Source organism: Macrotis lagotis, chromosome 1, assembly GCF_037893015.1.
Source record: "Macrotis lagotis isolate mMagLag1 chromosome 1, bilby.v1.9.chrom.fasta, whole genome shotgun sequence".
In the NCBI taxonomy this organism is placed as follows: Eukaryota; Metazoa; Chordata; class Mammalia; order Peramelemorphia; family Peramelidae; genus Macrotis; species Macrotis lagotis.
The window spans coordinates 346007894-346035685 of record NC_133658.1 but is presented as its reverse complement, the minus strand read 5'-3'; the positions used below and the strand labels follow the sequence as shown (position 1 = coordinate 346035685).

The window sequence follows — 27792 nt, the reverse complement described above, 5'->3', positions numbered from 1 at the left end:
TCCTGGCCTGAGTCGGGCTCTCCTCTCTGGAGCGCGAGCCCTGGGCTCCTGGCTTCCGGCTCGCCATTCTCCGCGCCGCCCTTGCACAGGCGGGAAGGTACCACGGACGGACAGGTGGGAAGGGGCGATATTTCCCGGCGTCATCTTAGAGGACTAAAGGTGCTAACCGCCTGGTGTTAGCGGCAGCACAGCAGGCACGTGTGTCGAGGCCTCCCTGGTTCGGTTCCCCGCCTCCCAAGTTGGGCCATGACCCGCAACTCTGGGGCCCCACGAAGAACTTGGAGGTCCTGGCGGGCAGTCGTTGGCGTAGGTGCCCGGGGGAGGGGGAGGGGAGGGGACTGTGCCCGAGGCTTTCCGGAAGTGACTGGAAATTAAGGTCAGCCCTGTAGAAAGCCCAGGTGCAGCCCTTCCCCCGCGGCACCCAGGAAGCCGAGGGGCGTCTTCTCGGTGGCTACACACCGCCCCCCGCCCGGGGCCCACGATGGGATGACTAGCCGCCCTAGATCAAGCTAAGGGGCAGCTAGGTGGGGCAGGGGGAGGGACCGCTGACCTTGGCGCTGGGAGGGCGGGAATCCAAATCCAGCCCGAGACACTTGCTGCTTGTGGCCTTGGACAAGTGGCTTCACCCTGACTGCCTCCCATCCAGAGCCATCTGCAGTTCCTGATCCGCATCTGGCCCCTCTGGACCCAGATGGCTCCGGAGGAGAAAAGCGAGGCTTATCCCCTCACTCAAATCCAATTCATGCGCTTGTCATGGTATCATCTACCTGATGTGATCCTCTTCGAAAATGGAAAAAAAAAATGAGGAGATGAAGGATATAGTACTTGCGCCGATAGTGGAGGGGAAAAATTATCTCCCTATTAGTGGGAATCTGCAGATTATCTGGTAATATATAGTCATGTCTTTCTCCACCTTTTTCTTCAAATCAACAGTCCTCTCATTAGTCGTTCTGTTGCACTTAGCATTTGTTGACTTTCCACTGAGTGTGACTGGTATGCTTTGGGACCAAACAAAAACAGTGAGAGTTCTGTTCCTTTCCCAGAGGAAGTTGAAGTCTAATGGGTAATCAAAACATGAACTCTTCTTCTCTGTCGTCCTATATGTTATGATCCTGGAGTAAGGTGAGATTACTTGTAAAAACAGCAGTTTTTCTTGCAGTTTAGAAAAGGAAGGGTCTATACGGGTAAGGAGAGTGTTCTAAGATATGGACCATGATATATATAGTGTGAGGAGAGTGAGAGAATCCTTTGCTAGAGTATAATGAGGTTTATCTGACAAGTGTGCATCATGAGTTGGAGAGAAATGTAGAAGGCAGTTTGATTTAATGTCCATTGAAAGCCATAATGATTTGTATGTAATACTTCACATTAAGTGACTTTATTATTTAATTTTGAAAAGGAATAACGTCAAGATTGAGGTATTTACTATTCAAAAAAATTTTGTCTCATTTATCATTCTTTGAAACTTGGAATTGATCTTTTGGTTGATGTGAACACACCCTTCAAATTGCTCTCCTCTTTAACTTGCTTCTTCAGGGATGATTTGGTTAAAAAAATTAATGCCCTATAATCAAGCTGGTGCTGAATCTCTATAAATTTAGGCAGATCCTGTGATTATCCAACACAGTTCATCACTGGACCCATACTCAAAAGTCTTTCTGACTTGGTAAGACAACCAGAGCTTAAACACTGCCAGTGTAATCTGTGAATGTCCTGTATTATCTCCAAGTCATAATGAGGCATCAGAAGCAGGCTTCAATAGAAGTTGGTACATTGATTGGAATCTGTTTATGTTTGTCATTTTTTAGTCTTTGCACGGTTTGGATCGATTGCTTCCAACATGCAGCCTTTAAAATATGTATTGAAAACCAGTCAGACTCTGAGGCAGAGTCCATTGTCTTCAGTAATCTGGCAGATCCTCAGAACCTACAGAGCAACAAGTCTTCTCAATGCAAAAGTATATCCAGAGTTAGAGAAACAGCAAGATGACAGAGTCCAAAAGGATTTCAGCTCCAGACTGGCAGCAGGACCAACATTTCAGCATTTTCTAAGAAATGCTTCAACTCCTCAAGAGAAATCTGAATCCTCTGCAGCTGTGGAGGATCCACCGCCTTATCTTACTACAGAAGCCCTTATAGGAAAAGGGAGAAAAGGTAAGGTCTGCTTTTGCTTCCTTTGGTACCCTTTAGTGGCAACATAGAATTTGCATGTCCCAGATCTTAACTTTCAAAAACTGTAATAATATTTATTACTGTTACATTAATTTTTCTTCTCTCTTTTGTTTTACTTTAAAAGTCCATGACATTTAGTGACTAAGATAAAAGTCACTCATTCTTCAGTGTGACTTTTGGATAGTCTCTTGCCAGAAGGTATAAAGGAATAAAGAATCATTTAGATTTATAAAGTTAAACAAATTCATTGTTCATTTTTGAGCTGGAGATTCAGTAGAAACTTAGTCACACTTCTTAGCTTTATAGAGAGTTTTATGAAAATGATATTGCTTTTTTGGAAGAGAAGGATCACAGATCTTAAAGCTGATAGCAACCTCAATAAATTATCTTGCTCAGTTCCATTTTCATTTTATATGTGAGATAACTGATATATTGTGATGATGTGACTCTGACCCTTTGTTTTCTTCCTCCTTTGTACTGTATTTAACATAGAATTTACTTTCCCCCCCACAGTTTATCTAGAGACTTATGGCTGCCAAATGAATGTTAATGATGCAGAGATTGCTTGGTCCATTCTGCAGAAGAATGGCTACCTGAGAACTAACAGTCTCTATGAGGTATGATATCATTTTAATTTTTCTTGTATACTTAGGTTTTTATGGATGGTTTTGTTCTTAAATCTGGTTTGAATCTTGGTCACATAGAACAAATGTTGAAATACACTTCTCTTAGTAGTTTTGTCATTTGATTTTACTTGACTTTTTCTTTGTTATGTAGGAGAATATTAGTTTAAAAATATGGTGCTTATTAGGAAATAATTTTTGAAAAACAAAAACATTTTTTTTTTAAATACAAGAAAAATTGTAGTTTGGGTAGCACAGTTAGGCAATAAGACATATTGGTTTGTAGCTTGTAGGAATGTCAGCTCCAAGGTAAGGTTTTTAATTGTGGATATGTGAGCTTGTGAGCCTATTGGTAGGTGAGGGAGAGCATTCCAGAAAATACCTGGGATTGAGAGATGGAGTATCTTGTTGATAGAAAAGCAAAAAGGCTAGTGTCACTGCATTGGGGAATAGAATGTAAAAAGACTGGAAAGGTAGGGGGATAGGTTATAACTCTACTTGACTTCAGTCTGTTATATTCTACTTCAATCACTTTCCTGAATGACAGTCTGAATCATTAATTATATGTTGGACATTTTAAACATCATGCCCTATAGACATCTTCAGTTGAACATGTTAAAAACAGAACCAAACCCATTCCTCTTTTGAACTCTTTATCACTGTTAAGGACACCATCATCCTTCTAGTTACTCAGGTTTGCAACCTTAGTATCATCCTTGATTCCTTATTTTATTTATTCCTTAAATCCTGTTATTTGCCACATTTTGTCATATCTACTTCTATAACATCTTCCAAATCCATCTACTTTTTTGTTCATACAGCTATCACCTTTGAATACCCTTTTTTTACCTCTTTCCTGAACTATTACGAGAGCATTCTAATTGGTTTCCCTATCTTATCTCCCCCATCTAGTCCACCTTCTGCATAACTGCTAAAGTGTTGGGTTTTTTTTTTTGTCCACAGTCACTCCCCATTCAGTAATACTTCATTTGTTCCCTGTTGTCTCTAGGATCAAAAACAAACTTTTCCCTTTGACACTCAAAAGTTCTTTATAATCTGATTGCAACTTAACTTCCCAGCTTTATTTAGAGTTACTCTCCTCCACTCTTCAGTTCAGCCAAATTAACCTTCTTACTGTCTTTCCTACATAATATTCCATTTCCCATTTCTGTATTTGTGCACTAAATGCCACTAGGGTTGGAGTTTTGAGTGACAGGATTAGAAGACAGAAGCCTCAAGAGTAGAAAACAGTATAGTTCAACTGATTATCTGTAGATTCTAGGTCTTAAAGAGAGGCAAGGGAGGGCAGACCTAGAGAAAGAACTTGGAATATTTGGGCAGGGTAGAGTGATTGGAGGTTGTCATGAGGATGGAGAATAGATGGAATTTGTAGAAACAATTATTTAAGGGAATCCATGACTTCAAAAATAATCATTTTTTCCTTTTTTTCTTGCTCTCATCTTAGGCTGATGTGATTCTTCTTGTCACATGTTCAATCAGGTGAGGATTTATTCATTTTAGCAGATGAGAATGATTTATTGTCTTTTGTATTATGGAGTTCTGATCTACCAATTGTAGGATATACAGTGCCTGGTACTTAAAAACATTCTTAATAAATGTTATTGATTGATTCATTGTAGGATCTAATTCTTTTTCCAGGATAGGGATGGGTGTGCTCAATTTTCCTCACTCTTTAGATAATTCTTATGATCAACAAAACACATCTGTTCTAGAACTAAGCATATATTGTAGGTTCAGAGGACTTCTTTTTCTCTCCATTTGAAGTTACATGCCTAGGCCTTACTAGCATCCTTTTCTAGTTAAACATAGGTGTTCTGTTCCTGTTTTTCTTTCTAACTATGGTTGTGTTTCTTTGTATTTTAATTAATGCTCTTTTGAAATGTTCAGTTTCCAATGTTCCTCTCCCTACTCCCAAAGAATCTCCCTAGTATTAAAATTCAGTTGTGCAAAATAAACCTATCTGTTGGCCATAGCCGAAAATGTATTCTACATTCTATACCTGACATCAATACTTCTTTACAAATGGTCAAAAGCTTATTTCATTGTCAATCCTATGACGTGACTATTAGTTAACTCCTTTGAACAGTTCTGATGCCTTTCAGTGTTGTTTTCTTTTAGGTTCTCAAGTAAATTGTTTGTTCTGTCAACTCATAAAAATTTTCCATAGTTATTTTTCCACTACTGATTACATTAAAGTTACCTTACATTAATGATTCTTCTCTGCAAGAGCACTAAGAGGACCAAAATAATTTGTAATATTATTTTGTCTATCTTCAGTTAAAGGGTGGCATATTTAAATATTCTGATCATTTCAATTCTAACTTGATTTATTTATTTATGCTACAGGGAGAAGGCTGAACAGGCTATCTGGAATCGTTTAAAACGACTTAAATCTGTAAAGACCAGACGTCTCAAATCACAGGTTCCTCTTCGAATTGGGATTCTAGGTATCCTGAAGTTTGGAAATGAAAGGCATTTTGATGGCTTGGGTTCTCTATTACCAGATGTCCTATATTCTCCCTTGGAGACAGCCACTAACTCTGAGCAGACTCAAAAAGACATCATTGTGTCTTGACTTCACTATATGAAGATCTTCCATAGTGAAAAATTTTGTATATTACGGTATTAGAAAAGAAAATAGAGTGACAATATGTAGTTTCTATGAATAAGTAACAGTCTTAAAGAATGAAGACAACACATGGCCCTGTGTACACAGGGAATAATCTGATAAAAGAAGACTAAAGTAGGGCAGTGCCTTAAGTACCTCAAAAGAGTATCATTTTATTAATGTGAGTACTTTCTTCACAGGTACAGATCTTAACTCCTTCACACCTTAGTTGAAAGTATTCAGGATTGCTAGGACCAAAAAAATTATATGGTGGCTGACCTCCTGGTTATAAGTATTTTAACTTAACTAGCTGGCTCTTGGGATTTAGAGCTGAAAGGAAGTATCTAGTCCTATCCCCTCCTTTAATAGATGAAGAAATTGAAACTTAATTCTCCTAACAATAGGCATAGCATATAGCTGGTCCCTTAGACCATATTCTACAATACCACAACTCTCTTCTAGCATACCCCAGAGAGGTCTCCCCCCTTCCCATGACTCATCAGAATAGCAATTTAATGAAAACTTGCTCTTCTTAGCCTCCAAATGAGGGCCTGAGACTTCTCCTAAGCCAATCCTTGATTATTCCAAAGAGAAAGGGGAACGAGTCCAGGATCTATGATTGCTTCTCACACCTTTGACCTAAAACACATTGTTGAAAAAGAAGTGGGGTGGCTAGGTGGTGCAGTGGATAGAGCACCAGCCTTGGAGTCAGGAGTACCTGGGTTCAAATCCAATCTCAGACACTTAATAATTACCTAGCCGTGTGGCCTTGGGCAAGCCACTTAACCCCATTTGCCTTGCAAAAACCTTAAAAAAAAAAAGAAAGAAAGAAAAAGAAGAAGCACTGACTCTGGAGTTATAGGACCTGGCCTCAGGTTCCACCCTGGAGGTTTATTACTTGTATAATCTTAGATAAGTCACTTAAACTTTCTGGCCCTCAATTTCTTCATCTAGAGTCTTATCCAGACCTAAGTTTATCTTTGATTCATGCTATTTTAAGTTTCCCTTAAGATTTACTTAACTAGCAAGATAACATTTTTAAATTTCCTCAGTTATTTCATTAATCTGTAATTGTATTGATGTTGCCACTCCTTCCACCAATGAGGGTTGGTGCATATATGTACTTTGATTTAGCAAATTTCTCTGAGATTTGTTGTGTTTGAAAACAATCTATCAACTAGTAATAAGGGTCTCTGTCTTTGCATGAGAGATACACAGTCTATCAACAAGTCCCTTCTAGCATGGTAGGGCTTGTGCCTCCCTGACCTAACTTTTGGGAAACCAGGTTAGCCTCTACATCACCATCAGGCTTATTGTCCAATGCCCCCCCCCACCTTTGCTTATATATATATTTTGCTTATATATCTTCCATACATATATGGAAAAGAGAATTTATTCCTGGAATCCACAAAAATGTCCTCCTTACACCATGGGGTAACATATGCCAGCTTCCATTTCCCATATTTTTAAGAGTTGTACTTACAGGGAAAGAGGTGGAGAGGGAAAGGCATAGATATAGTTGTAGGAAAAAAAAGTTAAATGAACTCCTGGCATGTCATTTTTGGCCTATAAATTATTACAGTTAATGATCAATTTTAAAGTTCATGTATTTAAAAGGTTTCTGAATAGGTGGCTGTTTCCTTTTCTTCAGGCATTTGGGTTCTTTTTGATTTGTGTAGAAAAATATTGATTGCAAGATTATTTAAGTTTTGGTCACTTTTAGAGATTAGCTGAATGTTCTCAGACATGTCATGTATATAAATTTTACAGATGGATGTGGGTTTGTGTGCTTAGCATGAGGTGTGAGAACAGATACCATCCAATGCATAACTATTTATGTGTCCCTCCCCAGGATGTATGGCTGAAAGGTTGAAGGAAGAGATCCTGCAGAGGGAAAAATTGGTGGACATTATAGCTGGACCAGACGCTTACCGGGATCTTCCTCGGCTGCTGACTTTAGCTGACTCTGGCCAGAGATCTGCTAATGTTCTGCTTTCTCTAGAGGAGACCTATGCAGACATCATGCCTGTCCAGACAAGTTCAAATGCCACGTCAGCATTTGTGTGAGTCATGATTGGGTTTGGAGTTCTTTTAATGAATCATGTATTAAGTCAGATACAAAGAATACAGAACAGAGCCCTGTGTTCTAAAATTTAATTCTTAAATATGACAAGTTTCGGCATGTCTCTAAGAGCTGAATTTGATCTTGTGTGTATTTGTAGCTTTAAAACAAAACAATGAAATATGGTAATTTTGTGAAAGTTTAATTACTTTTTGGATCCTAGAGATTTTTTGGTAATTTCTGATGATTTTCCTTAGGTCAATTATGCGAGGTTGTGACAACATGTGTAGCTACTGCATTGTTCCTTTCACACGTGGCCGTGAAAGGAGCCGACCAATTGCCTCCATTCTTGAGGAAGTGAAGAAACTTTCTGAGCAGGTGATATATTGCTTGTGCATTATTCCTTTTTAGCATTTGGGGAAAGAAAGAGATGCTGATATTGTGCATTTGGTCTGTAGGTGAATGACAAGGAAGTGGAAAGAGGGAATTTTTCAAGAAAAGTCAAGTAAAAGGGCAGTTGATTTATATATCTGTATTTATGTGTGTTTAATTTCTTGCTGTCAACTAATTTTCCTTTTGTCTTCAGACATACTGAAGTCTTCTTTATCCTTAAATATCCTTTAGGATCTTCTCATTTCTTTAATGTACCATCCTAAATCTCTCCTTTCTCAGCCAAACTCTTTGAGAAAATAGTTTGTACTTACTGCCTCTTTTTCCTCTATTCTCCCTCACTCTTTGGTCCTTTGTTATATAGATCCTAAATTAAATTGAAACTGCTATTTCCAGAGTTAACTATGATCTCTTAATTGGTAGATCTGTAAGTTTTTTTTCAGATATCTCTTAATTGGTAGATCTGGAAGTCTTTTTTTCAGATATCATCCTTGGAAGTTACCATGAAATTTGAAGACATGAATGTTGGTAGCTCATTTTTATTCAAGTCACTTATGTGTTATTTATACTTGTTCTTCATAATTTCATATTCAGTTAGCATGATCAGATACACATTCATTTAATGTGTTCAGATTAGGAGGAACATTATTTGAAAACCATTCTGCTTCGCAAAATAATGATCTCTCTCCTTTTTCTATTTTGTCTAAAGTTCTTAATCACATTAAGAGATGAGAAACTGGTTTTCCTGGGATTTGGAAAGAAGATGGCTTTCTTTTTAATATTATCTATTTAATATTAATATTATTTAATGTAACATTAAAGTTCTCTTTGGAACAGAAACTTACAGGAAGAATATGACCCCTTATTATTTTAATCTTGCTCAGAGGTTTAGAATAATGGTTCTGGATCACTTTGGGAAGGTATATTGGTAAGCCTGCATGGCAGTCATACCAAAATAATTTTAGCTACATCTGCTACTTAAAATATGAAATAATCACTTAAAAACTTAAACTTCTGTTTTATTTTTCCACTTTATTTCTCAAGTAGTGGTTTGTTATATAGGTACAATGAATATTTCTTAATTTCTCAACACGTCTTTGTCCCATTATGTAGGGCCTGAAAGAAGTAACACTTCTTGGTCAGAATGTCAACAGCTATCGAGACAACTCAGAGATCCAATTCTATAATGCCACACCTACTAATTTGAGTCGAGGATTTAGTACAAATTATAAAATGAAGAAAGGAGGCCTTAGATTTGCTGATCTTCTTGATCAGGTCTCCAGAGTTGATCCTGAAATGAGGATCCGCTTCACTTCTCCTCACCCCAAGGATTTTCCTGATGAGGTAAGTATTGAATCCCCATGAGGAAATGATATTCTGTTTTGATGAAAGCATTTCCTTCCTTCAGAAAGTCCAACATCAGAACCAAGAAGAAATCAGATGACTTACAGTTTATTTCCTACCTTTGAAATCTGTTATTCCTTTTTAGAAATGTAAAACTCTTCTCTGGATAAAGAAGGAAGACTGAACCTATAATGAGCATGAGGTTGGGGCCAACTATTGGCTAAGTGAGCCTTGGGAGGAGAGACAGGGCTGAAAGTAGGATAGATCACTGAAGTTTTGATAACGCTTTTGCTATTGCACTACCCAAGGAAGGATTGACTTACCTGTGCTAATATCTCCTCATGCTGTCTGTTGAACTAAATATGGGACTAATTTTACTGCAGGATGCCACCATAAAAGTTTGACCACATTCCAATGAACTTGAATTTATTGTGAGACAATTCAGCCTCGGAAACATAACATTTCCTTCAATAAAAGTTTATGCAGCCAACTATTTAAGCAGGTATTATTACTCTCCTCTGACAGTGGCATTCTACGGGTTTTTTCTTCTATTTTTTAGAAGGTTTTATGTTGTTATGTCTGTAATGGTGGAGGTAGGAGAGGCTGTCAATAGGTCTTACAGCCCAGATAGTCTACCAGCATTTATTAAGTTATGCCTAGTTAAGTGCTATGATGTGTGAAGTTAGAACCAAGTTAATCTGAAAAGAAATAGAACTGTAGCCAAATACAAATTTGAACCCCAATAAATTGAACAATAGTCTATACCTTTTGTGGTTGTTGATATTTATGATATCTTTACTGGTATTAATAGTGTAGAGGACAGCTTGGAATCCATGGCCCCTACCTCTTTGGTCGTTATTGTTTCCATACTATATTATGCCATTTTGAATTCTTAGTAAGAAAATGACTCTATTTATTTAAGAAAATTCAACCAGATTTCAGTGGATAGTTTGAAATTCACAATGATTTTTTAATGACATTTTAGCCTTTAATTTCACCACCCTCCCTGATTGAATTTTTTGCCTAAGCACTAGCAACCTGCAAAATGATTTTACTATTTTATTTTTTTTCTTCCCCTTTTGGTTTTGTGGGAGTTCTGTGAGACACTAGAAAGAAAGAAGACAAAACTATAGTCTAGGCAATCCATGGCTAATAGTATCTGTACTTCTATATGGCCAATTCTCACTTATTCAAGAATTGACGATGAGGAGTAAAAATTTTTAGCTGTTGGCCATAGAAGGAACAATTCCATTTATTGAAAGCTTAATGACCCACCCTCTTTCAATTTTTTTCTGTGGTCTAGGTTCTACAATTGATCCAAGAGCGGAACAATATTTGTAAACAGATCCATTTGCCAGCTCAGAGTGGAAGCAGCCGGGTCTTGGAAATCATGAGAAGAGGGTCAGGCTTGTTTGGGACCATTGACTACCATTATAAATTGCTATATATTTTCACTATTCTTAGTTTCAGCATTGCTATCAAATCAGCAGACTTTGGAATCTAGCGTATACTTGGTAAAGCAGAGACTTGGCTAGTAGATATATTTTTATAGTTTTTAACATTAACATTCTCAGACCCTGGGATTTAAATTATAGCTGGTTTATATATCTGTTCTCATGAGGATTAACATCACGGAGTTAGTAACTTGAGGAATATAATTCAGTACAGAGCAAACTTGAATTGTACCAACTGGCTTGTTAGCTACCTTGGCAAGGACTTTTGGAAATCACCTTAAATGTTTATGTTTTCTTTTATATATTAAAAAAGAAGTGAAGAGAATTAACAGTACCACCTACTCCTCCTCCCCATCTCTAGATTTTTGGTTACAGTAGGATTTTTCTAGACTTTTACTTAAACAGTACTATAAATACACAAACCTTTTGGGATGTTATTTTGGTGAAACAGAATCAAATTTTGACAAACTACAGATCCCTTACATAATATATAATTTAGTTCACAAGATCATAAATTTAGATATGGAAGGGATCTTAAAGGCCAAGGGGCCACTTAGTCCAAACCTCTCATTATATAGATGAGCTAATCTTTTTCTTTGTCTCCCTTTATAGATATACAAGGGAAGCTTATTTGGACTTGATTCATCATATCAGAGAATCTATTCCAGGTAAACTATTGTGTTTTGTCTTTTTAAGTGATACCCTTGTTTTTTCACTTCAGACATTCCTTAATGTGTCCACCCTTTCCAAACATTCCCTTATTATAAAGAAAAAACAGTTAAATCAGGCTATCTTAACATTTTTTGTGTTATGTTCCCCTTGGCATTTTTGTAGCTCCTATGAACCCCTTCTCAGGATTTTTAAAATGAATAAAATAAAATATATGATTATGAAGGAAGCTAATTATGTTGATGAATAGCTATCAAAATAGGAAATAAAGAAAAAAAAGTTCACAGACCTCAAGTTAAGAACTCTGAATTAAGCAAGACTAGATGAATAAGCTGCAGGCTGCACTGGAGTTTTCTTTCTTTTTTTGTAAGCAGATAATGTTTTTCATCACCTGTTCTCTGGAATATTGGCCATTGTGTTTAAGTACATCAGTCTTTTAATGTTGTTTCATTTACATGATCACAGTCATTTTGTATATTAATTTACACAGTGGGTCTTCTCTTCTGGGAGAGCATCAGTTTTTTTTGTTAAGGATAGCCTCTTTTTTTTTTTTAATGGTTTGGTAATATGCCATTACGTTTAGATGACACAGTATATTCTGCCATTTTATTATCTGTATATACCTGCTTTATCTCCAGCTTCTCATTCTAGGTTAACATTCATTTGCCTTTTTGCTGGTCACATATCTCCTAGGTGGCCACAATTAGTCCCTAAAGCAAACAATTTCGGACACCCACTTCATCATGCTTACCTTTTATTCTTTTCAGCTTCCTCATTTTCTTAGCAAATATTTATTTAGCATCTGTTCTGTGCAGTGTTCTTTGCCAGATATTGGGAATGTAAAGAAAAAGAGTAGCATGACACCTTTATTCTAAGTTCTGTTTTAACACTAAAAAGATCAGAATTTCAAATTAACTCAAAGGACTAAGTTGCATCAATTGAAACAGAACTTATTTTATCTACAAAGAAATAGAGATCAGATGAAAAGTTTTATTTCAAAGCCTGACCCTTCTAGAGTTTAGACCTACTGCACCCAAGAGAAGCAAATTGTTTCTCTTTAGGAGAAAAGTTCTTCACTTCTATATTCTAGTTTCAGATCAAATGGAAGAGAGATCATGCTCTCTAAATGCATAAGCAAAGTCAGGAATAATTAATCATAAATTCAGATTTCTTGCAACTAATTTATGTTAAAATATTACATATTATATGGTTTTAAATTCTGGAAATGAATCTTTTTCCTCTTTGAGATTATAAAAATTATTTACCTGGCAGTTTGTACCTGAGTATTGTTTATATTTTGTGTTTACTTCATGGGACAAATTGTAGCTGTTTTATTGACCCATTCTGTGAAAAACTTTCTTTGGTGTTGATTACAAGGAAATTACCAAATTTTCTAAATATTGTATGAACAGTGTGAAACTGAAATTCCAGAGGCAAACATCATTGAGTCATAATTAAAAGTAAAATCAATATGGAAGCGTGGACTTGAATTTAAGTCTGAAATTTTGAATTAAAATTCTTTATTTAGCTAGATATAATGCCAACTGGGAATGCATGCCAATTATAGCTGTAACATGACTAAATAGGTCCAATCTCAATTTCCAAACTTTATGGAATTTGTCTGTAATAGGCTCAGAAAATATGAAGTAGGCATTTAAATGGTATTCCAGGCAGTAAAGACTCTTCTTAGTATGTGCCTAGACTCTTGTATCTGTTTCTCGAGATTATTATCAGACTATACATGGAGTCCTGTGCTTTCTTTTGGGAACACATTCTAGGGAGAATGCAGAAAAACAAGAACACATCCAGAGATGGGTGATTAAGATGATAAAGTAACTGAAGACCATGCCATTGTAGGCTCAGGAGAAGGAACTGGAACTTAATTGCTTTGTATTATTTTTCGGAAAGTTGTTACTTAAGAGTTGTACTTGTCAGCATAGCCCAATGAAGAGATAGCATAGGGAGGATATGGTAGTCAACTTTTAAGTATATATAAAAGGCTAGTAAAAGTGTTCTTGACCCCCAAAAACAAATTGGAAAGTTTTATGTTAAAGTTATAGAGAGGAGGATATGGATTTGCTGTAAGGAAAAGTTTTCTAGCAAAAGGAATGAACTACCTTGGGAAGTCATAGATCCTTGTAAAGGCTAGAGGGCTTCTTGTCATGTTGCAGTGGGGACTCCTGATTACATATAGGTGGGACTAGATGTCCTGTCCTTCTTACTCTTAGTTTCTGTGATTTTTTTGTATGGCAGGAGTAAGCCTCAGCAGTGATTTCATTGCTGGATTCTGTGGTGAAACAGAAGAAGATCACCTCCAGACTCTGTCTTTGCTTCAGGAAGTCCGCTACAATGTGGGTTACCTTTTTGCCTACAGTATGAGACAGGTGAATTCTGGGAATATAAAACAGATTATCTGTTAGCTGGTACCTAAAATTAATTCTCAGCCATCCTTGCTTCTGGGGGTTTGGTAGACTTCCAGGTGGGAAACAGAATAACAGAAGAGTGACCCTCGTGAATTCCATAGCACCTTGCATATGGTTGTTTGTGTGATAAAGAAGCTGTACTCTTGGTATATGCTGCTGTATATATTGGGAATTGAATTAACACAGGTCCTTTCTGACTCTCTCCCCCTATTGTCTCATTGTAGAAGACTCGAGCATACCACAGGCTTCAGGATGATGTTCCAGAGGAGGTGAAGCAGAGGCGACTTGCAGAACTTATCACTGCCTTCCGAGAAGGTGCCGCTGAAGCAAACATGGCTGTGATTGGTCACACACAACTTATCCTTGTGGAGGGGGTAAGAGCCTCAGCAAGCTTTTTATCAGTTGTATAAGTGAATGCTTTAATTTCTGCCTGTTCAGTGGACCTTCTTCATTGCTTTTCCAGTATAGAGATGGACTTGCCAATTTTCCAGTGACAGGAAATTCCTTCCAAGAAGAATGTAAACATTTCCCTTAATTATGTTGGTTTCAGATTGGTCCTTGCAGGGAAATTTTGCAAGGTAACCAAGCATTTGTGTGAATCAAATGGTCCTGAATCTAATCTGAAGAATGCATCTCCCAAGTAGAAGGTGTTAGGGATTTAAGTAGCACATCAAGGATAGAGGTTCTAAGAGCCCCCTGCAACCCAGAATTCTAGGTGATGGCTTAAGGGTGAATGTACTTGCTTGGCAGAGTGGATAGAGGGCAGACTGTGGGCAAGTCCCTGTAAATGCAGAGCCAGGTACATTGATCTGCATTAACAGAGATTCTTCACTGGGAGTTCCCAAAGACATCACAGATACAACACTACCAAAAAAGAGTGAAAGTACTTAATAGTAGAAGATAAGGATCATAAGATTTAGATCAAATGAGGATCTTTATGTTTCCTCTGTGTGTGTGTATGTGCATGTGCACGTATGCGTGCACTTGTCTTTTTACAAAGAAAGCTGTTTTGGAATGAAGTATCTTTCCAGAAAATTTTACATCCATAATAATTTGAAAGTTGCTTTTGCTAAACTTCATGGACCTTATGAACTTGGTGTTAGACTTAATATGACAAATGGTCAGCTTTAGACCTATCTTATCTCAGCACTCCTGAGCTCCAGGAATCCACCAGTTCAGCCTTGTCAGTAGCAGACAATATAGGCAATTCCTTAATTCTTATAAATTTTAAGTCAGTTCCATATATATGTATATGTATATATATATATATACATATATATATGTATATATATATATATATATTGGAAAGGAAATTTTTATTTGGTTTTTTTTGCTTCAGTTTTTCTTCCCATTAAACTGTTTCCTTCTGATTTTGTCCACACTAGTTTTGTTTCTGCAAAACCTTTTCAATTTCATTTAATCAAAATTGCCCATTTTATGTTCTGTGATCCTTTCTATTCCATATTGGGTTATGAATTAATTTCCCTTTCCCTAGATATAAAAGATAATTTTTTCTTTGCTTATCTAAAATGTTCATGATATAATCTTTTCTAAGTCTTTGATCTATTTTGGAGGCAGTCACAAATATATGGGTGTTATATTTTGTCAAGTTTTTTCTATTGATATGCTTATGATATAATCATTTGATTTTTATTTTACTTGTTATTATCATATTAGATTTATGATAATGATTTTTCCCTAATATTGAATCAGTCCTTCATTCCTGGTATAAATCCATTCTGGTCATAGTGTATGATATAATCTTTGTGATATGGTACTATATCTTCTTTACTAATATTTTATTTAAAATTTTAGTGCCATTGTTCAATAGGGATATTGATCTTTTCTTTTTTTCCCCCCTCTGTTTTTTTACTCTTCCTGGATAAGATATCAAGACTTTGTTGATATTATAGAAGAAATTTTGTAGGATTGCTTCTTTTCCCATTTTTTTCATAGAATTCATTTATAAATTTTTTATTTCAATTTTTAAGTTTATTTCTGACTTAATGTTTAATTATAGCTTAATTTTTTAATTTATATTTTAATCTTCTGAGTTTGAACTATTTTAAGTTTTCATGTTCTATTAATTTGATATTTTGTGTTTTTGTAGACATTCATTCTAATATTGGTGGTTTATTGGCATATTCTTGGCTAAAATAGTTTCCTATAATTGTAGTTTGTCTTCTAATATTCAGCCTTTCCTCCTTTTTTTTAAACTTTTCTCCATTCCTCTTCCACTACCATAAATAGGAAATAAAGGACAGCAATCATTCTTGATTAATTAGTTATTCTTTAATGTGACAAAATTGCAATATATCATTTCTCAATAAACAACCATTTATTAAGCATTTTCTAAACTCTTGTCACTGGGCCGAGTAATTGCTCTCAAGGAGCTCACATTCCTAGGGGAAGATTATTGATAAATACAAGGCTGGCACAAGATGTCTTTCTGTTTGTTTACCTATCTGTTCTTCTGTCTGTCCATCTATTAGTCCATCTGTCCATCCCTGAGAAAGGCCCTCTGAAGGAGGTGGGATTTGATCTTTCAAAAACATTTTTTCCCAATAAGCAAAAATCTTTTTTCCTCCCTCCTTTTGTAAAGAGAGAAAAACAACATTCATTACAAATGTACAAAAATCAAATAAAACAAATTTCTGTACTGGCCATGATCTCTAACCCCTCCTCACCAAAAGAAAAATAACTAACCAGCATTTGTTACTCTGCACCTTGAGTCTGTCACCTCTTCAAAGCATAAGTCTTTTGGAGTCATTGTTTTTTTTGAATTTGCTCATAACTTTTTTCTTTTGCATGACTTATTATATGAATAGTGCTTTTTAAAATTGATATTTTATTTAAATTTTCAAATTATATGCTATGGAATTCACCCATTTGCATATTTATAAGTCATACATTTTTCTACCACCCTCCCTTTCCATCTCCTTCCCCTCAGCTCAGCAGCAAACTGTCTGGTAAAAGTTGTATATGTATACTTGTACTTAAGGTATTTACAAATTAGTCATTTTGTGTATGAGGAATTAGAAATAAGGAAAAAGAAAGAAAACCTTTTGATAGGAAGGATAAAGATAAGAGAAGTTTTTAAAAAGTAAACATAGTATACATTCAGATTCTGTGGTTATTTTTTTGCCTTTATTTTTTTCTGGATGTTAATGGCATTGTTCAAAACAGGTCTCCCAGGGTTATCCTAGATCTCTGAACTGCTAAGAGGAGCTGCATCATTGAATGAAGTTTTGAAGCTGTGGAAGAGACAAAAATAGGAAAAGACCATATTCTGGTTATGGAGGACAGCCATTGCAAAGTCAGAGATGGAATATGACTTACATGACTTTTGGGGAAAATGGTATTAGGTTGGATTGCAGAGTGCATGTAGAGAGGAGTGAAGAGTGAGAAGAGGAAAAAAAATTAAGGAAGAGTTATTATGGGGCAGCTTGGTGGCTCAGTGGATAAAGCACCAGCCCTGGAGTCAGGAGTACCTGGGTTCAAATCCGGTCTCAGACAATAATTACCTAGCTGTGTGGCCTTGGGCAAGCCGCTTAACCCCATTTGCCTTGCAAAAACCTAAAAAAAAAGTTATAGCATTTAATGCCAATTAGAGGACTTTATATATGATTCTGGACTTAATAGGGAATAGATAAGTGTGGAGTGATTTGATTCTCTGCTTTAGAAAAGCTACTTTGTCAGTTCAGCAGAAGATGGATGAGAATGCAGAGAGACTTGAGGCAGAGAAACTAGTTGGAAAGTTTTGCTAGTAGTCCAGGTATCCTTAGTGTGACTATATGTGGAGTAAAGATGGTGAAAATTTAATAAATATATATTTTATATTTGTTACCATATCATAACTCAATTTAATCTTATTTTACAAAGCATTTAATGATTCTACTGTACCCTAGCTTGATGTACTAGAATGTACTATGCTCTCCATCCACTATACAACACTTCACCTGGAATATACTGGTGGAGTGGTAAGAATACTGGATTATGATCATTTATTTTTTCTAATTATGGTAATGAAGTTTCTGACAAGCAAGTGTGTCCCTGGAACATGTCATCTTTACTGTGTTTCTGTAATTTTGAGATTATTTTATGTTTTAGATCAGCCATGGCACTCTTTCTTCCTTGTATCTAACAGCTCTTCTTTCAATTGTAGGTTATACTTGAATAAGTACTTTTGTCCTAAGTCTTTATAGGTAGCACAAGTGTTGTCATGCCCATTTTAACTATAAAGAAAGGGCTGACTGGTAAGTGGTAGGTTCTTTCCTATTAGAGGTTGAATGACCTTTTAGTTAATGTATTATAGAAGGGATTCTTAATCAACTGTTGATTAGACTAGATGTCTTCTTGAAGTCTTGAAAATGTTCATGATTTTCTCAGGGTCACACCATTTATGGTGTAATTGGAACTTGAGTCAGGTTTTTCTGATATGGATATTCTTACCACTCCACAACCACAATCAAGGAGCTTTGTGGTATGATGGGTGGAGTGCTGTCATTGGAATCTGGAAGATCCTAGCTTTCAGTTCTGTCTATGCCATGTATTGATTATGTGATTTTTGGGCAAGTCACTTAATCTCTCAGTACCTTAGATAACTATTTAATACCCTCAGGTGCAGAACTGATGCTGATCTATGTTGGTGGAAAAAAAAAATTCTTCCTGAGATTTGCCAATATAATGAAATTACAGATTCAATCTTTCCCAAAAAAACCTCACCAACCCATATTCCTCAGCTTTGTATTTATTTGTTTACATAGGTGAATCCAGTGTTTTTATTAAATGTTTTCCATTTGAAGGTACCACAACAGGTGAATAGAAGTTGATCGCTGTTCTCATTCTGCAATTCTTTCTCACCTTCCTCATTGAATCTGAGATTCTGTTAAAATAGTATAATCTTGCCACACTAAAAGGAGTTATTTTCATTCTTTTTTTTGCTTCTGTGAATACAATTAATTTTTAGTATAATTATGTACCTTAAATTCATTTTTTGAGTTGCACTTCAAAGTAATCTGGTACAATCAGTAGAGGAAAAAAGTCCCTTTCAAACATATCAGCCACTGTACCTTACCTAGTCTTTTCTCAAGGACCTTAAGTGAACCCATTTTCTTCCATGATGGTTCCCTTCATATTTGGATATCTGACTATTAGAAAGCTTGCCTTATATCAAATCTAAATTTGACTCATTCTTTTACCTCTTATTTTGGTTTAGCCATCTGAGACCAAATAAAACAGTTCTTATTCTTCTCTAGGATAACTCTTCACATATTTGAAGACAGTTCCCTCCCTTAGCCTTATCCCAACTCCAGATTCCACATCCCTTTGTCTTTTTCTTCAGAGTTTGGTCAAGGTCTTAATCATCCTAATTATTCTCCTTTATTTATCTCCAAGGTTATCAATGCTGTTTCCAAAACATGGTGCCAAAACTGAATATATTTCTACTGATATAATCTGACCAGGATGGAATATGGAGAGACTATAAATCCACTTAATTGCTAGAACTAGAATCTCTCTTTACAGAGGATAAGATTTCATTAACCTTTTGACTATACCGTATTACTGAGTATGTGGTCCACTAAATCCCCCAGACTTGATAAACATTAAGAATCCTTTCTAGATTAAAATTGCCCATTAGAAAAAATTTTCACCCTCCCACCCACCCTTCTCTGACTGTGAGTGCTAAATAACTGAAGTGTGATAAAAATGGAGAATTTCCAGAATAGAATTGCATTCTATTTTTCAAGGATCTTGTAGACCTTGATAGACATGTCTGAAAATGGACATAAATCTTTTCAAATGTTATGATTGTCCCATTTCAACAAGTGTTCAAATGTACGTTCAATGTTCTCTGCCTCAGAACATTAAAGAGAATTAGTTGGTTGCATGAGAGATTCAACCAGGTTTCTTCTGGGTCTAGGTTTTTATGATCTTGTATATCCTATCTTGGCAGTACAGACCCAACATCTTTTCTCTTTGTTATTCTTGTAATATCAAATCATGTGTTTGCTCTCTGACCTCAGAGGTAATTTATAATTCTTGTGCTTTCAATCACCAGTCCTGTCCCATTAAACCACTATGCCAATGTAGTGTTGTTCTTTAAAGCTGTGGGGTGAAAAGAGTGGTACTTTTACTACTCTTCACCTTGGCTTGTGAATTACTCATTGGTCAGTGATGCTGACCAGTGAACTCATCATCAAGGTATGCTCTGTTTGTTTCTATATTTCTTCATATTATTAAGATTTTCCTTGACCTAAAGTAAGTGACTCTGTATTATTCTCTTCTTCGTGATTGCCCTTTCCTCTTCCTCCTACTTATCCAAATCTTGTCCATTCTTCAGGGCCTACCTTAAGTCAAATCTTTTCTGTAAAGGTTCTGTGATCACCACAGTTCTACTAGAATTTCCTCTTCTCTGATCATTAACTTGAAAGCAGAAGGAAATGTTTGGGTTAATTGAGTCAGGGCCCCTCATTCTGAGGATGAGGAAACAGACTTTAAGAGATTAAGATCTCAGAGACAGTTTAGTAGCAGAGTAGAGATTTGAACCTACATCTTCTGATTTCAAAACTAATACCTCATTGCACTACACAGTTTAGCACTTGTTTATCTGATGTTGTCTTTTGCTATTCATTGTTGCTCTGTATGATTTAATTTTATTCCTTCAACTGATATTAAGCTCCTTAATCTCTAACCTTCTTTGATTTTAATCTATGGGACCATTGCTTTTTGTCTTCTTGTTGACTGTAGCTCCACAATATTTGAATTGTCTCTTTCTGGCTGCTTGTAATAGTTTCTCCTTGACTTGGGAGTTCTGGAATTTGGATATATATTTTTCATGTTACTATAATAATCATTTCGTAAAAGGAAACATTATCTCTCCCCTCCCCAGAAAGAGAAACTACAAGAAAAAAAAGTATTCAGATACCATCAGCTCTGGTATAATTCTTCATTATAAGTTCTTCAGAGAAATCTCTTCAATATTTTTTCCCCAGTTGTAATTGCTTGCTGTAATACCTCTCATACTGTTCTCCCTCAGTCCATTCTCTATTCTCTCTCTCCTTTCACCCCATACCTTCTCAAAAATGTGTTATATCTGACTACCCTCTCCCACAAGCTTCCCTCTTTTATACTACCTACATCACCCTCTCCCCCATCCCCTTTCTCCTATCCTTTTCCTCTCCTATTTTCCTCCAGGGTAAGATAGATTTCTTTCTGTCTCTGACCTACTTCCTCTGAGAGTAAAGCTCACTCACTTCCTCTTACCTTCCCCCTCTTCCATTCCACTGAAAAAACTTTTACTTGCCTCTTTATATGAAATAACTTATCCCATTCCACCTCTCCTTTCTTTCTCCCAGTCCATTCCTTTCTCACCTATTAACACTATCTTTATAATATATTATAGCTTCAAATTCAGCTCCCTCCTGTGCCTAAATGGGAAGGTTCATATGAGTTATCAGTATCATCATCCCATTCCGAATTATAAGCAGTTCAACATCATTAAATCCCTCATAATTTGCCCTCCAAGCCTCATGAGTCATCAGTATAGATGCTGACAAATCCTGCATCATCCTGACTGTAGCTCCGCAATATTTGAATTGTCTTTTTGTTTTTGCAAGGCAAAACGGGGTTAAGTGGCTTGCCCAAGACCACACAGCTGGGTAATTATTAAGTGTCTGAGACTGGATTTGAACCCAGGTACTCCTGACTCCAGGCCTGGTGCTTTATCCACTACGACACTTAGCCGCCCTTGAATTGTCTCTTTCCGGCTTCTTGTAACAGTTTCTCCTTGACTTGGGAGTTCTGGAATTTGGCTGTAATATTCCTGACAGTTTTCATTTTGGGATCTTTTTCGGAAGGTGATTGGTGAATTCTTTCAGTTTCTATTTTACCCTCTGCTTCTAGAATATCAGGACAATTTTCCTAGAGAATTTCTTGAAAAATAAAGTCAATTTTTTTTAGTCATGACTTTTAGGTAGCCCAACAATTTTAAAATTATCTCTCCTGGATCTGTTTTCCGTGTCAGCTGTTTTTACAATGGGATACTTCACATTTTTTTCCTTTTTCATTCTTTTGGTTTTGTTTTATTGTTTCTTGATTTCTTCCCTTAGCTTAGCCTTAGACCAACATTTTAAGGAATTATTTTCTTCAGAGAGCTTTTGCATCTCCCTTTCCATCTGGCTAGTTATGCTTTTTAAGGCATTCTGCTCTTTGGTCTTTTGGATTACTTTTTTTTCCCCATTTGACCCAAACTGGTTTTTAAGATGTTATAGTCTTCAGTCTTTTTTTTGTATCTCCTTTACCAAGCTGCTGACTTGGTTTTTATGATTTTCCTGCATTGCTCTTATTTCTCTTCCCAATTTTTCCTCTATCTCCCTTACTTGTTTTTTTCAAAATCCTTTTTGTGCTCTCCCTTAGCCTGAGACCAATTCATCTTTTTATTAAAGGCTTTGGATACATAAGTTATGACTTTGTTTTGTCCTGAAAGTGTATTTTGATCCTACATAGGACCAAAGTAATTGTCTATGGTCAGATTTTTTCCTTCTGTTATTTGTTCATTTTCCCAGCCTGTGACTTGATTTTAACCCTTTGTTAAGGTAGGACTCTGCTTCAAGGGTGGAGGGTGCACTTTCCTAAGCTTTTGAAGGTTTTTGCAACTATTTTCAGGAACACCCTCCAGAGACCTCAGTTCCTCCAATGTCTTATGGGAAGCTCTGATGGCTTTCTTGCCTGTGCTCTGGTCTGTGGATGATCACGAGCACTTCCCTCTGCCCTGGAACTGTGAGGAGGGTCCCTGCTCTGCTATGGAAGTACAGCTCCTTTTCCAGATACTAGGGCCCAGACTGATCTGAATATGGGCAAAGCAACAGAGTCCTGCCTTAGATATGGCAAAGAGATCTATGCAGTCTCCCCAAACTCCTTACCATCTGTGAACTGAGCACTCTGGAAGCAGCTGCTATGTGGCCCCCTACTAGGGCTTCTGCAAGCCTTCTCCTTGTTGAACCGGGATCCACTCTCACTCTGGTGCAGCAGTTTTCCCTCTGAACTTCCAAGTTGTCCTTGGCTATTCTGGGCTAAGCGGTCTGGAAATTGCCATCGTTGACATGGACCCAGGTCTCCCCAGGGACCCAGGTACCCTGTGGGCTGTTCCTGGATGGTGTGGGCTGCATTGCAGCCCTTTCTTACCCTGGTGTAACAGACCCTTCTCACTGATCTTCCAAGTTGTCTTGGGCTGGAAAATTGTTTCACTTAGTCTTTCTGTGAGTTCTAGAATTTGGTTAGAGTTGTTATTTAATGGTCAAATGAATGGTTTGGAGGAGAGCTCCCGGGATTTCCTGCCTTCACTCCTCTATTTTGACACCATTTTGGGACCATGTCTTAAAGACTTCTTCATCCCTTGCTTTACCTAATTATTTAAATCACATTCAATACATTTTAGTTGAATGGTAGTATTCTAATCTTTGAATCTCTAATAGTTACCTTTTATATTGTTTCCAGTGATTATCTAAATCAAAATCAGTTCATATTCTGCTAACTTCTTTTATTAGAATCTGTGATCCTAAGTGTCTTTGCATTGTGTTTGTCTACTTTGCCTTCTCAGTATATCAGTCTTTTCATGGTATTTAATAATTAAGGTGACAAGGAGCACAATTCTCAGCAGTAGCTTGGTTTTTAATTCATAGCCCTACATGTCAAAGTTTTGTTTGCTGTTCACTAACATTCTTGGGTATTCACCCATGAATATAAGTAATTATTTTTTTAAAAAAGTTTATTGTTATTTTAGTTTTTGCATTGCCATAATTTCCCAGGTGTGGAAATTCTTTTCTCTCTCCTCCCTAGAGAACCAATCTCTCTTAAGAAAGCATTTTTTTCTAAGGAGACAGAAAAATCAGTTCAGCAAAACTAATCAAAAAATCAAGTCTGAGCCTATTTAGTATTCTATACTCTTGCTTTCTCATCTCTGGAAAGTAGAGATGTAGGTAGAATATTCATTCTTTTTTTTTTATGACAAGTTTGAGCATTATAATTACAAAATGTTCAGTTTCATTGTTTTTGTTCTTTACATTTACTTTTGTGTAGTCATTGTGTGTATATTATATTTGTTTCTGCTCATTTCAGCTTTTGAGTTCATAAAAGTTTCCCCTTGCTTCTTTATATCATTCATATATATATATATATATATATATATATGTATATATATGTATATAGTTTCTTGTAATAAAAAGTAATGTTCCACTAATATAGCTTGATTTTTTTAAAAGCCATTCACCAGTCTCAAGTTATTATTCTTAATATCATTTACATCCCTATACTATAGGTAACCCATTTTATTTCTCTCTGCAGCCCAGTAAACGCTCTACCACAGAGTTATGTGGAAGAAATGATGGAAACATCAAAGTGATCTTTCCTGACGTAGAGATGGAAGATGACACTAATCCATGGGGCCTAACTAGAGCCCAGGCAGGAGATTATGTGTTAGTGAAGGTATGGATCCATTTTTAATTTTAAGTTTTCTTTAGAAGATGAACGTTTTATTTTTCTGTTAGACCTATTTCATTAATCATTTCAATAATGTTTTCATCATTTGTGACATGATATTTATCTTGCTAAAATCCTAATTACTCTAAAATGTGTTTCTCAGTTCTTATCTTGACTCAGTGTTGGTTGATGCTGGGTTTTGCAATGGTTAGGGGAAAGAGAGAGTAGAAAATACACTTAGTTCTCTTCTTGGCAGAGCATGAGATATAGAAATACTAGGAGCAGTAGAAGAAAAAAGCAATTTTTTGCTTCTACCTCTTCCCCTCTCCCACTTTAAAGGAGATGGAGAATAAACTCCATTTTATCCCCATGCTTCTTACTACTTTACATTCTTATTTCTCGTCCTCATCACAGAAGCCTCACTCTTCTCTCTTCCCTCCAGAACTTTGACAGTTGTTCCTTGACCTGCATCTCAGTTCACTTCCTATTTCATTTCTTTGCCTTTTCTTCCCTTCCCATTTCTCCATCCACTTTTCCCCTTTCTGCAAGCCCTTACCTGCCAATGCACTATTTAGGGCATCTTTCTCAATATCTGGGACACTAAAACTTAGAACTTCTTAGCAGACACCACACTTCTTTTCCACAAAAGTCCTTCCCCCAAAGAACTATATGAATTCTTTATGAATTGATGCTTTTGACCCTGTTGACTTTATTTTTTCTTGGATGGCTTTTTTTTCCAGATTACTTCTTCCAATTCCCAGAGCCTAAAGGGTGTTGCTCTCTGCCGAACATCTCTGCAAGAGAACTCAGCACGTTGCTAATCTGAGTTGACAACTACCAAGTTCTTCTGGATGTTCCCTTGTTAGTAAGGTCGAGAGAAGATTCTTGTGGCTACAGATTGGACTTGATACTCTCTGAGATCCCTTCCAACTCTGAAATTCTGTGATAAAATATCACTGAGTAGGGAGAAGTGACTGGTTACAGCAGTAGTGTTCTCTGATGGGAAATCACATCAATTAGGGAAGTAAGTTGATGAGAAGTAGAAAATGGATCTTCTGAATTTATTTGCTAGATGGAAGCATCTCTAAGTATCACTATTAAATGATTCATCTACAGTTAAAATGCTTCTTTTTTTATTCTTTCTCTTATATAATTTTTCTTTAGGTAGGTTTTTAAGAACTATGAAATTCAAAGTTATTTGTTGGTCCTCAACATCTATCACTTTTCTGTTTCAGTTGATAGGTGATAGATGTGTTAATAATTTTCCACTTTATCTTGTAGGACACAAGGATTCCATCCCACTGCTTGGACGTCTACCCCATGCTGCCACAAATATTCCCTTTTTCTCCTGACCCCAGTCCTGTGTGCCCTTTCCAATATCCCCTTTATGTGTTTTCTCTTGATTGAATGTATTCTTTTTAATTGAGGAATTGTCTTACATTTGTATCTCCAGCAGTTAGGACAGTAACTGCTATGTAACACTAGCATTCTTGCCCCTTCCTCTTCTCCTTCTTCATCTCCTTCTCCTTCTCCTTCTCCTTCTTCTTCTTCTTCTTCTTCTTCTTCTTCTTCTTCTTCTTCTTTTTCTTCTTCTTCTCTCTCTCTCTGTCTATATCTCTCCTTTTCCCTGAGTAGTTAAGAGTACAAGGGAACTTTAGAGGTAATTTAATTCAACTCCTAAGAACCTACTACAGTGTTCCTACCAAGTGTTTTTCCAATCTCTGTTTTCATATCTCCAGTGATAGGGAATTCACTACTTCCAGAGGCAGCCCATTACATTTTTGGATGCCTCTCATTCTTAAGAAATTTTTTTATTTTGAAATAATTTTTTTTTCACTGTAGTTCACATCTCTGTCTCCCTTTAGAACTTGAGACCTCGAATAAATATAATCCATTTCCTTCATTGTGATCCTTTAAGTAACTCCAGATAGAAATCTTATTCTTCCCCCACTAAATCTTTTCAGGTTAAACTTCTCTAAATTCGCCAAGTGAGCCATCTGACATTCAGATCTCCTTCCTTCTTGATCACCCAATACATTATCAATGTTTTATAAATATGGTCCTGAGATTGAATGTTTTTTATTTAAATGTGATTTGATCAGGATAGAACCCAGTAGGGCTATGAAGATAAGCCATTCATTCTGAAAATTATATTTCCATTAGTGAAGCCCAAGACTTGATTCATTTTGTTTGTTTACTCTGCCACTATAATTGACTTCTATTGAGCCTGCTTCCAAAAATACTTCCACATCTCTTGCATATGAATAGTCTTATGAAATATTCCTTACCCTTGTGCACTAGGTCAATGCCTTATTCTATTTCCAGTCTATGGTGTATATTAAGCAGTCTGGTTAAATCAATATGGCCAATTACCTGCAAGCCAAACAACTGATGCTTTTATTAAAAATTAACCACTTAATTTTTGGAAAAAATTAAGTTCATTTATTTAGGAAACAGTGACAGAAGTACAAAAAAAATGTACATGTTCCCAAGACTTACAGCTTTTCACCCACTTAATTAAAAGTGACTGGTTAGATTAAAATGTCAGTAGTTAGTTGTGCTTTGACATTCAAAAACTTATACAATTTGTGGGTGTTCTTGACTCAAATGACAGAGAAAAAAGTATGTTAGGACTTGATCTTCCCATGAAGACTTGGTTCAGATTGATTGTTTCATTTACTTGCTATGAGATCACCCTGAGGAGGTGGGCAAAAAGAATATAATTATTCACAATATAACTTCTAAAGTTACAAAGTACATGCATTGGCTCATTTGTTCCTTACAACATCCCTATGAGATCATTGTTCCATATATTAGAAAACCTAGGCTCCATGAGATTGTGATTCTTTGAGTTTATATAGTTGGTAAATGGTGAAATTGAACTTGGATGTCCATTGTTCTTCCCATTGCAATGATTAGTAGGTATATTTTGCCTAGTTCCAAGGGTGTTCAGTCATTTCAGTTGTGTCCAACTTTTCATGACCCTATTTGGAGTTTTCTTAGCAAAGATAGTGAAGTAGTTGACCATTTCCTTCCCTAATTCATTTTATAGATGAGGAAACTGAGGAAAACAGGGTTAAGTAACTTGTAAAAAGAATCCCCCAACTAGCTGGATTTGAACTCAGGTTTTCTTGACTCCAGGCCTATCTCTATCTATACCTCCTGACTGCCTGCTGTTTCAAGAGGTAACATTACTGATCATTAGAGGTAGGAATTGAACTTAGATTTCAAGCCCAGAACTATATCCATTATACCATGCTGCTGCTGCTCATGATCAGTATAACAATAGTAATAATAGATTTCTATAGATTTACAAGGTTTTAAAAAAATTTCCTCATAAATAGCATTTGAAGTAGGGAGTACAAATAATATTATTACCTCTTTAGAAATAAGGACTCAGAGGCAGAGTCACACAGTCTCTAAGACAGACTCTTTCTGCTCTACCAGGGTACCTTAGTCTCTTTCTTGTGCTTCCTTTCACAGGTCTCTCTTAAATTCTACTGAGTACTAGTTAAGTAATGCAGTTCTGTAAAATACCTTAAAACAAT

General features: G+C 36.4%; 1 protein-coding gene across 2 annotated transcripts; it reads left to right on the top strand.

Annotated features, from left to right (window-relative positions):
- Positions 1 to 25840, top strand: CDK5RAP1 (CDK5RAP1 mitochondrial tRNA methylthiotransferase). Of its 2 annotated transcripts, none has more exons than XM_074211903.1 (14): positions 1 to 114; positions 1809 to 2153; positions 2685 to 2788; positions 4260 to 4294; positions 5162 to 5262; positions 7276 to 7486; positions 7743 to 7863; positions 8989 to 9219; positions 10523 to 10620; positions 11286 to 11341; positions 13596 to 13726; positions 13990 to 14139; positions 24110 to 24250; positions 24985 to 25840. In XM_074211903.1, exons 2-14 carry the CDS (start codon positions 1841 to 1843, stop codon positions 25063 to 25065), a joined length of 1773 nt encoding a protein of 590 aa, XP_074068004.1. In that variant the 5' UTR covers positions 1 to 114; positions 1809 to 1840; the 3' UTR covers positions 25066 to 25840. The 2 variants fall into 2 exon arrangements, with proteins under 2 accessions (XP_074068004.1, XP_074068005.1); XM_074211904.1 differs by lacking the exon at positions 1 to 114 and adding an exon at positions 318 to 1666.
- Positions 25841 to 27792: the final 1952 nt, after the last annotated feature.

What these genes read in the sequence shown, in the direction of transcription:
- CDK5RAP1 (XM_074211903.1), top strand. Translation starts at nt 1,841, where the DNA reads ATGCAGCCTTTAAAATATGTATTGAAAACCAGTCAGACTCTGAGGCAG. An exon ending in TGAAGAAACTTTCTGAGCAG is followed by an intron (nt 7,864 to 8,988) that starts GTGATATATTGC and finishes CCCATTATGTAG; the next exon opens with GGCCTGAAAGAAGTAACACT. An exon ending in TTGCCTACAGTATGAGACAG is followed by an intron (nt 13,727 to 13,989) that starts GTGAATTCTGGG and finishes GTCTCATTGTAG; the next exon opens with AAGACTCGAGCATACCACAG.